The 11,301-nt window shown below is 48.2% G+C and overlaps 1 protein-coding gene across 2 annotated transcripts in view; it reads right to left on the minus strand.

The window, feature by feature from the left end:
* The window catches only part of HS3ST4 (heparan sulfate-glucosamine 3-sulfotransferase 4), a gene marked incomplete at its 5' end in the record, with an annotated part of 390,667 nt that extends 380,587 nt beyond the window's left edge, over positions 1–10,080 (minus strand). Inside the window, 2 exons of one of the 2 annotated variants that reach the window (XM_081257425.1) lie at positions 9,347–9,729; positions 9,817–10,080. In XM_081257425.1, the coding sequence (XP_081113551.1) occupies positions 9,347–9,729; positions 9,817–10,080 (647 nt within the window). Of the gene's footprint in view, positions 1–9,346 lie in introns of both variants that reach the window. The other variant, XM_081257424.1, reaches the window with a different exon arrangement.
* Positions 10,081–11,301: the final 1,221 nt, after the last annotated feature.

Genomic DNA, 11,301 nt, shown 5'->3' on the forward strand with positions numbered 1-11,301 from the left:
AGTCCAGTGGTTAAGACTTCGCCTTCCAATGCAGGGGGTGCAGGTTCGATCCCTGGTCAGGGAGCTAAGATCCCACATGCCTCATGGCCAAAAAACCAAAAACATAAAACAGAAGTAATATTGTATCAAATTCAATAAAGACTTTTAAAAAAATGGTCCACATCAAAAAAAAATCTTCAAGAAAAAAAAAGGAACTGCTGTATGCTTGGAGCCAAACACTTGGGTTTGAATCCCAACTCCACATCTTGAGCAAGTTCCTTGACCTCTCTGCGCCTCAGTTCCCTGACCTGTACACTGTGGGCAATCACAGTACCTGTCTCACCAGGCTGTTGGGAAGACTGAATGAACCCACTGCTCGGGGCAGAAGCTGGCATATACAGTACGTGTCCACCACCACGATTCTTACCACCCTGCTACTGTGATTCTTTCAGGTCCAAATATTAAATCTTCATCTCCCTGTTCCATTAAATAACCATCATTTGTCTGTGATTTGTTTTTTGCTTTGTAGCAACACGAGTGCACCTAAATTTACTAATTTACACCAATTCAACTGTTAATCCTCCCCTTGGCACGATCCTACCAGCCCTGAATTTGGGATGTAAAGCAGCCAGCACCCACCCTCCATGAGGAATTCTAACACTGTTTATGAATCTGAACAGGAGTGGTCATCTTACCATCCTCTCCTCAGTCAAATAAAATACAGAAAGTAAGGGACTCCTACATTTGAAGTACAACTTTTTGGCCATGTTCATAGAGGCAATATCTTCAGACCACTCTCAAACACACCTGACCTCAATGTAGTAGCAAAGATCTCCAGTTAAAAAGGGGAGGTGGGGAAGGAGAGGGGGAGGGAAAGCAGGAAGGGGGCGGGGAAGGAAAAAAAAGAAGTGTTATCCAAGAGAAAGAGCCTCTCTTTCCATTTACTGTTTTCTTCTCTGACACCCGAGTAAAGTATTAAAATTTTGTTCTTGCAAGTCCCTTGCAATTCTTGCTAAATTTATTCATAGTTATTTTGTCTCTTTGGTTGGTTCTATAAATAGGATATTTTCTCTCATTATATTTTCAAAATGCTTGGCACAGGCAGATAGGAAAACTATAGATTTTGCATAGTAATTTCCTCACATTAATAAATCCTGTTATTATTTCTAATAGATTCATGGGTTGGGGGGGATTGCTTATCTTAGGTTTTCCAAAAAATGATGAAATTACTGGCAAATGGTGATAATTCTAACTTCCCCATTCTTATTCTTTTTTGCATCTAACTGCATTATTTATTCATTCCTGAGCAATGGTAAATCACAGTGATGATAGTGGGCATTCTGGTCTTGTTCTGGATTTAATGGGAGTATTTCTAGTGTTACACCATTAAATATGATGCTTGCTTTGGGTATGATCCACTTTTATTAGCAGACGTTCTAAAAATCAAAAATAAATATTTAGTTTTATCAGACTTTTTAGCATCCATAAAATAATCATAAGATTTTTCTCTAAATGAGAAGTGTTACAAGTCAATCACAGTATTTATTAGATTTCCCAAGATCAAACCATCCTTCCATTCCTAGAATAAATGGCACTTTTTCAAGACTTTAATTACCTTGTAATGTAATCACTTACATGTTCATTTCTCCGCTCTGTGAGTTCTTTCAGATCACAGGACATGACTGATGCATGTTTGACACATAATTGACATTAAATACGTGTTTACTGAATAAATAAATGAATAACTGAAATAACAGGTACATTTAACCTCCGCAAACTAACCATTTGTACCTCTTCCCAGCTTAAAATTGTCAAAGAGATCATATGCCTTCCCCAGAGTGGATCTTTATATGTTTAATGAATATGTGGTTTTAACTGGTCCCTACTTCTTATATCAATAGAACCCCTGAACACCTCATTCTTTATGGGGAAACTACTCCCTATGGTTGTACTGGGAATAACCCTGCTTCCCTACTCCCACCATCGCCCCAAGCCAAAGGGGTGGCTACATCCCCCAGGCCTGATTACAGTAACTGCACAATGATTGCTTGAGGATGGACACCTGACCCAACCTGGGTCAACAGCATCTCCAGGAATTTCTCACAGAAGCTCTTAAGAAAAAATTTTTCCAAAAGAATTGATAAACAAAAAAAACGCTTGTCTAGGGTTGCTGCTTACCATCTTGCCTAAAATGTAGTGAGACAACCTATCTGAGCATGAAGCAAGGTATAGACAAACATGGCAAAGAATGGAAAGAGACAGAGACCTAGTGCCATTAGTTGAGCCCCTGGATTCAGCTTTTCTTAAAGCCATTACCCCTTAGACTTCCTAAGTAATAAGCCAAAAATTACCTTTCTTGGTTTAGCTCCATTTCTATGACTTACAACCAAAAAATATGGCCTAATTCATGTGCTGCTTTGTTTTCCTCCATATATGCTTTATACATGCTTAAATAAAGGTTGAAAAAAAAGTTTTTTAAAGAAAGGCAATCCTGGGCTTCTCTGGTGGCGCAGTGGTTGAGAGTCCGCCTGCCAATGCAGGGGACACGGGCTCATGCCCCGGTCCGGGAAGATCCCACATGCCGCGGAGCGGCTGGGCTTGTGAGCTGAGCCTGTGCGTCTGGAGCCTGTGCTCCGCAACAGTGAGAGGCTCGCGTACCGCAAAAAAAAAAAAAAAAAAAAAAAAAATCCTAACTAGTGAGTGTTAAAAAACAAAAAAATCAACCGCCTGCTTTTAATTAATGGCAAGATATGCTGAAAGGCTCCCTCAGTGAATTATAATTTCAGATTGAAATTCCCAAGACAGTTATAGAGGAGCCTGTTAAACGGCAGAAACCAATGGAATCAAGGGATTACTTTAACAGGGCAGTGGTTCAACCAGTTTCAGAGATATCATCCATTATGCAAAACCAAAACCTTTAAAAACTTTCTACCGTGCAACCCTAGCAATCCCTCATTCACCTGAAGTCTGGAGGCCTCTCTCCTGACTCAATTTAAAAGTAAAAATGCTTGGTATGATTTACAAAAATAAAAATAAAAATAAATAAATCATGTCATGATGGCTAGAGAACTCGCCAGAAAAAGCTGCCAAATCTCAAATCTCAAGACAGGGAGTCTCATGGGGTCTTCCTGAACCATCCTGCGTTCTCAAAAGCTTTCAGATCTGCAGGAAAACTGAAGGCAAGCATGCCCTTGGCATCCTAAATATCCCTGTACCTATCGGAGCAATCAGCATCAATTCCTACCATAGGCTCAAGAAAATGTCAGTGGGCCAGCCCAGAGAGCCTAGCCACTTCCCTACCCCATCCCCTTTATGGAGAATTCTGGTTGCACTTACCTCCTGCGATCAGACTCTTCTCCTTCAGCTCAAGTTACAATAGACCAAATTCTGGAATCTGGTTTTGATTATTCTCTGGAGAGCTACTTAAGAGCTGCTTCAGGGTTGGAAATCCCTCATTCAGGCATAATCTTGAAATAAAAGACTATATTCAAATGAAAAATGCATTACCGCATTCTCTTTAGGGCCTTCTGTACTGACAGGCAGGATAAAAGGAAAGAATGGAAGGAAAATGAAGAAGAAAACCAAGGGGGAAAAGGAAAAAATGGGAGTAAAAGAGAGAGGAAAGAAGGGAGAGAAAAATGTATTATGTCACAAACTGTGTAGGGCACTGTGAGTGTCATTTCACTTCATCCTCACACCATCCCTTCAAAGTAAAGACTACTGAGCCCATTCTGCAGATAAAGAAATTGAGGCTTGGTGATATTGAGTAATTCGCCCAAGGTCACACAATGAGGATGCAGTGGATTCAGGCTCAGAGATACAAATACATGCTCCAAAGTATGTCGCTACTACTTGACTAGCTTCCTCCTTCTTAAGAGTCTAATACAAGTGTTTGTTCTAGAACAAAAATATTTCAGTGGTTGAATGGACCCTATGAAGATAACAGAGCCTCGTCATCTAAGTAATAGAGAAGGAAGGAAGGGAGGGAGGGAAGGAGGGAGGAAGAGGGAGGAAGATATTAAGGAACCTCACATCCAGTGGAACTAGTATGTGGCAAAGAAAAACCTAGAACCCTAGAAAACTCTCAGGTCTTACTCCGGCCATGGGACCAGAATCTATTTTGTAAGTGCAACTGACCTAAACGGATCAAATACAGATACTCCTGATTAAGGAGCGAACAACTGAGAATTTCCCCTCCTTCAAGAAAATGTTCACTGGGAACAAAAGGGAAATTTATTTGTGAATTGTCTTTTTCTGCTTATATCCAGTTTATATCCAGTTCCTGTTTATATCCAGTTTCCTTTGTTGCTGTTGCAACATATCTCAGAGGTACTTCCCCCATGCTGTTGCAAAATCAGTTAAGGGGGAAAATATCTAAACTAAAATAGCACAGGTAAGCCACAATTCTGGCAACTGCAGAGGGTGTGGGTATGCCAGGTACTTTCTGAAATGAGTTTAAACCAAAGGTCGCTAACCAGCAGCCAGTTGGCTGTATCCAGCCCACAGATGTGTTTTGCTTGTCCTGCAGTGCTGGCCCACACCATGCTTTTAAGAAATCTCTATCTGTTGCCAACATTAAAAACCAGGCCACTTCACACCAAAACCTGGATTTCCAGTTTCTTTTTCCAAGTGGAAGACCTGGTTCCCCTGATGCCACATTTGCACATGGAAAAAGGCAGCTGGAATATAGCAGTAGCTGCTCCTTTGGAAAGAACATCTGTGCCCCATTTTCTCCCTACCTAGTCTATTTCACTCATGTGTATTGTCCACATGAGCCCTGAAGGCATCTGAGTTGGTGACCCTTGGTTTAAAAGGTTAAGCAGATGTAGATTTCAAAGCGAATCATTATTAGGCTTTTCCCAAAAACATCCCCAATAAGAGCCGCCAGTCAATATTACAACAGCTGTGACAGAAGGTAAAGCATGTGAGACCAAAACCCAACAGTTGGGTTCATTTGGATTTCTGCTCTAGGATACTCATTTTTTGTTTCGAAAATATATTCACTTTTAGTATTTCATTTATTCTTCCTAACAGCCTTGCAAGGAAGGAATTACTCTCAGATAAACTGAAGCCAAGTGATGTTATGTCAGTTATCCAACCCAGATCATCCGACAAGTAAGTTGCAAAGCCAGGTTTTGAACCCAGTTTTGCGCAGCTACAAACACTGTGCTTTTGGAATAATGAAAGAACACTCTGAAAAGCCATGAGGCTTGTTTCTACCTCAGGGCCTTTGCACTTGCTGTTCCCTCTGCTGAGAAACCTCTCCACCCAGGTCTTCACATGGGAGGATCTTACTCTTTCGTGACACTTAGACCACCTCCACGGAGAGGTTTTTCCTCATCATTTGATTTAAAATAACACATGCACACACACACACCAATTACTTTCTAGGCCGCTGCTACTCAAAGGGAGGTCCAGGAATCAGCAGCATCAGCATCACCTTGGAAATCAAAAATGCAGAATCTCAGGCCCCTTCCCCGACCTACGGACACAGAATCTGCACGTTAACACCACCACTCCCCACCCCCGCTCCCCATGTTTTGTGTGCACTCCAAGTTTAAAAAGCACTGCCCTACAGGAGTGCTGCCCGGTGGAAATAAATAAAACAGGAGTCACAAGTGTAAATTTTAATTTTCTAGTAGCCACATTACAAGAGTAAGCAGAAAGACTTGTTTGTTTGCTGTCTCCCCTTCTCCCACTCCCACCCCCACTAATATGTCAGTTCCAAGAGAACAGGTGCTTCACCTGTCTTGTTCACCCCCTTACCCCCAGCACCTAAAACAGTACACTGCGCACATATTAAGTATCATTAAATGTTTGCTGAATGAAAGAAGGAAGGAAAAGACCTCGCTAGCACTCTATATACCAGCATTTTGGACAGATGTGGCTTCAAATGTCAGCTCAACCACTGGCCAGCTGAGCAACCTCGAGCGAGTTGTTTTACCCTCTGGGAGCCAACTGTAAAGCAGAAATGCTGTTCTTTTGCTCACAGCCTCATCATGCCGCCCAGATGTGATAACACGTCTATAAAACGCAAACCACCACGATAATAGGTGTTCAATACATGCCAGTGCCTTATGCTGCCCTCTTTCTTTCTCTCTCTGGACACCACGTCCGAATGATGCTGTGGACCACTCTCTCCTCGGGGTAGCATAAGCATGACTACTGAACGCCAGCTAGCTATTTCCCTCCAGCCAACAGGATGTGTGTAGTAACTGCTGGCAGTGAAGACAACTTGAAACCATGGAAGGTCACTTCCCATCACCCTACAGCTGAGCGCTTTCCAAAGCAAAGTGGTCGCAGTCACCGTACAGTCTGTAATCCACGAGGGAGACCACAGCTCAAGTCATTTCCGTCACTTTAATGAGTTCTGCCATGGCAGCCACTTGGCCTGCCATAAGGTCCCAACCCCTTAGAGGAGTTTAAGGTCTCTGCCCAGTGTGCATTAGCTCCTATTGAAAGGCATATTGTGGCTTTGCCCTTTTAATTTTTTGAGGGGGGGATGGATGGAGAGTTTAATCTACCCCCACTTATTACTCACTGGCCTGTGTCAACCCACCAAGTGAGGCTTGCTGTTCCACAGCTTTAACACACCCTAATCCATCAGTCTATCTTGTTCTGCAAATCTGATGCATATGTTCTAATCACAAATGTGTTTTTAAATCACATTAGATTAACAGCATAGACGAAAGCAAAACCCGGATTTAGACATAACCAGAGTGACACCAAGGAAATAAAACTGGGGTTGCTTGGTTGAATATGAGGAAACCCTTGCCAGCTCTGCCGAGAGCAGCCCCAATTTCTTCTTTCTCTCCCTCTCATGGAAATCAAAACAACCATGATCACCTGCAGAATCAGTAGGCTACTGGGAAGCGCATTGAAATGAAAAAGAAAAACAAAACAAATAATGGGAAGAGGGGATCAAAACCTTTAATTAACCTGTGAATCTCTATCAGGCAAATAGTAGAGTAAGATTCCAGATAAGGTACAGGGCATATGGGGAGGAAATGTAACCACTTAAGTACAGATGCCACCATTTAAAAGATTGGGACCAGGGAACCAGGAGAAAGGGTTTCTGTTACCGGTTTGAATCAATGCCAGTGCTTCCTTTCTACGATATAGTGAGGATGCAGTCCCCTCTTCCTACATGGGAGAGGGAGAGAAGAGCCTGAAGAGATGCAGCCAACGGAAATCCCCAAAATGCCCTCAAAAGACTGCTGTCCCTGCTAAGGCTAGAGGGCTATCCTAGGATCCAAAGGGTTTCTGGGAGTCATCTCAACAGCCAGGTTTCGGTGGAAAATGATTCCTCTACGTTAGATAGATTCTCCTCCAGCAACTCCAATCAGCACCCCTAAGCATAATAAAGATCTACCATGCGTGTGATGCTGGGGCAGGAGATCAGGGATACAGAGATATCACATGGTCCTCTTAAGTGAGGATCAAGGGAACCCAGTTCCATCTACATCTCTGAGTCCTATGGGGCACTGAGCCCCAAATACCACAAGCGACGGCTGAGGGTACCACAGATCTTCAACAGCCATGTCCTGACAGCGAGGCAGTTTACATACCTCCTTTTCCCAGCCACAGTATAAAAGAACGTAAGAAAACCTGGCATCTTTTATCCTTTCATTCAGAAAATGCTCCACACCCTACGATGGGACTTCCTGACATGCAGTCCGCCACACACCCTTCATCAACTTTATTTTAGCTCATCCAAATAAAACACCCCCTTCTCCATTTCCAACTGCGGTAAAGCAACCCAAACACGTGTTGGAGAGATTTGATCTTTATGCCTCCCTCTCCCCCAAAGGGCATTTGACACTTCTCACAAGATACAGGGTTTTAAAATTAGAACTGGAAAAAGCTATAGTTACACCCTCTTAGGGCCACGGCTGCCTCACAGCAGAAACCAGAACATTCCTCCAATCAACAGTTAAACAACTGAAACCTTCCCAGACATACCTTTTTTTAAAAAAAATTATAATTGCAAACTGGAAGCCATGGCTTGTGATGTTATAAATACTGATTTTCCAGTTAAATTAGGCATTTGCTGTTTTTTATTTTGATAGGAAGGGGCTGTTTGAAGCCTCCTAAAATATTGCAATTAGTTCTCTCTGTTGAAACAGAAAAGACATGAACAGACGTATTTAATGTTTAATGTGCTGGAATGTTCATCGCTAAGTGTACTTCTCTCAAGCTTTGAAAGCATAAGGCATATTTTTAAAACGGAAAGAAATCAATCACAATACACACATTTATCATATATTTCCAAAGTTAAGTTATTTCTAAAACTTTCCTAGGCTGTAATTTAAACTTAGAAAGCACATCTCTTCAACAAGAAGGCGACTTGTCAGGAAGCAATCCTTATTTTACCTATTGGCTCTGTTAAGATGATAACATCACTTTAACTGACAAAGCCTGTGTTTCTGGTTGACAATTGCAATTAATTACTGAGATACAACCGAGATGGGGCCAGCCATCCAGATCTGTTTTCCAGAGAAATTAAAAAACAAGAGGAAAGGAGGAGGCGGGGGTACGACGCTGGCTTATTAATTTATTTTACCCACACTTAACTTACTACTCCTCTCTTCTCCCTTTCCCTCAACGCTGGCAGACGGTGGAAAAGGAGGGAGATGAACAAACAACTCACTAGACACAAGCTCCAATCTGTTGCAAAGGAGGTTAGAAAGGGCACGGGTGCAGGGCATGAAAGCTCTTAGGGCACCAACTGTCATGTAGGCACGGATACTTCTGATGCAAAATCAACCCAGTGTTCATGCAGCCCAAGAGGGATAGAAAGTTCTGGAGATGGGGGACATCCTGAGTTTTTACTAGAAAGCCCAAACTCGCCAGCATCATCTTTTTAACTGTTCCCTGTTCATTTTGCTCTTAACTGAAAACACTGGATTCCAGCCACGCAAATGCGTTTGAGGGCGATTTTGAGAGATTCCAGGGGATCCCAAAGCCCTCTGGTCAATCTAGCTGTCCTGTCCATTCCTCAGCGTCCCCAGCCCAGAAGCGCACCGCCCCGCAAGAGCCTGCGTTAGGAAACACCCCGGGGGCACGAGGCCTGGGGATTCCCAGGCTTGGAACTAGGCAGATTCGGAAAGCAGCTCCCTGGACGAGGAGCCTGAGGCAGGCAGAGCAGGGGGACCCCTCTCTCCTCGCCCTGCAATGAAGTGATCCCTGGCTAGCCTCCAGCCCTCTCCGCCGCTCCCCCAGAGCAGCCCCGCCAGGGTGCGCAGAGCCCGCGCGGGGTTAAGACCTCTCGGGACACTGCCCGGATCCCCAAGGGCCAGGGGAGCGGCAGCTTCCCGTGCTGGTCTCCCCTTCGCGCCTATCCCATCCGCCGAGCTCGGGGTCCTACCTGTACCATTCCAGCCCCTTTTCATAGTTCCTGTCGAAGAAGTGCGGCTCCACGCCCACCGCCCGCACGTCCGGGTGCACTCGGATCGCCTCCAGCAGCGCGCGGGTCCCTCCTTTCTTGACCCCGATGATAAGCGCCTGTGGCAGCTTCTTCTCCCCGTAGTCGGGGGTGCTGACGGCGCCGCCCCTCACGCTGCTCCCGTTGGCCGCCCTCCGGCCTGCGAGCTCCTCGTCGGTGGTGCTGGACTCCTGCGCTTCCCTCTCCAGCAGCGCGCTCTGCGCCGTGACCATCTCTCCAGAGGCCAGCGGGGTCCGGAGCCAGGAGTCCCGGGCGCCCCCGCCGCCGCTCGCCAGCCCCCAGCCGTCGGCCCCGGGGGCGGCAGGCTGCTCGGGGGGCTCGGGCGGCTCCCCGCGGCTCGCGCTGTCCGGCGGCGGCGGCGCGGGCGGCTGCGAGGGGGCGCCGAGGCGCACGGGGGGAGGCGGCAGAGAGGGTGGCGGCGGGCTAGGCTGGGGCTCGGCGGCGGCGGCCGGCGGCTCCTGCAGCGCCAGGGGGAATTGCAGGGAGCCCGAGCCGCCCAGGAGGCTGTAGCACAGGTAGGTGACGGACAGGGACAAGGTGCACATGAAAAGCAGCTTGCGCGCCGGCGGGCCCTTAACCGAGGCGCCGGGCGGCGGCGGCGCGGCGAGAGGTGGAGGCGGAGGCGGAGGCGGAGGAGGTGCGGACCACTGGGCCATCGCGGCTCCCGGCTCGCGGCGGCGGCGGCGGCGGCGGCGGCCCCCGGCGCTGCCCGGACATGGTTTCAGCCGCCGCCCCCGCCGCCGCCGCCGCCGCCGCCGCCGCTGCCCAGCCGCCCCGGCTGCATGAAGCGACGCCGCTGCGCCCCCGGCCCTGGCCGCTGTCCCGCTGCGCCGGGGGGGAACCCGGCCGCATGGCACCCCTCCCCGCTCTCCTCGCGGCGTCCGGGGGGCCCCCCACCACCCCCCTCAGCCTCTGGCAAGGGGCCCGAGGGGGGCGCGCGGACCCGCCGGCTGCACCTTCTCCGTCTGCAGCGCCCCAGCTTCCCCCGCTCCGCCGCGGCTCCCGCTCCAGCTTCTGCCGCCGCCGCCGCGCGCTGTTGCAGCCCCGAGTTCCTTCCCCGCTGCTAACTTTCTGTCAGGAGAGAAGAGAGGCGCCGAAGGGAGGCGGAGGGGGCCGGGCGCGCGCCCCGCGCCGCCGAGGGAAGGGGGAGTGCGCCTCGTGCGCGCCTGCGGAGGGGGCCGCGGGAGCGGAGGCGTGCGCTAGGGCTGGGGCACCTGGGGAAGCGGAGATCGTACCCCCCGCCCCCCGGCTCGGCACGCACTCGCTGGAGGTGTTCCCCGCCGCATCCCGCGTGCTTCCCCTCTCCTGGGAGCCTGGGACGCCGCGTTCTGCATCCCTCTCTCAGTACTTTTAAGGACGTAGAGCCGGACGCCCGCCGCCGGTGCCGCTCACCGAGCTCTCGCTGTCCCCTTTCCCCCTGGGACTCCAGGCAAACTTGGCCCATCCCTGACGCGCCCTTCTCTAACCCTGGATATCCTCCTGCCTTTGGTCCAGGAGTGGTTTCTGCTCCATAACAGCTCTTTCATTCCAACTTCCGTCTTTCCAGCCTCCCCATCTTATCTTGAAGCTCCTGACGGGTTGAGCTTGGACACAAATCCCCAGGTTTCCCCACCCACAGGGATTTTGCCTCTGTCCCGCCACCGGGGGACTGCGCTTTCTGCTCCGAAAAATGAGGCTGTCCCTTTCTCTACACCCTTAACCAGAGGTACACCTGCGGCCCTTGGGGGCGTTGCCGCGAAAGGAGTTAGATTTCCCTGGACTGAAAACCGACTGAGACCGTCATCGCTCTAAACATCTAAGAAGCTGAGACAAGTTGCGTTGCAGGGTGTCTGTGCATCGCTTCACTGATTTTTTTTTTAAGTGCATTCTTTTCAGCG

Source organism: Mesoplodon bidens, assembly GCF_964165515.1.
Source record: "Mesoplodon bidens genome assembly, chromosome: 15".
Lineage (NCBI taxonomy): Eukaryota > Metazoa > Chordata > Mammalia > Artiodactyla > Ziphiidae > Mesoplodon > Mesoplodon bidens.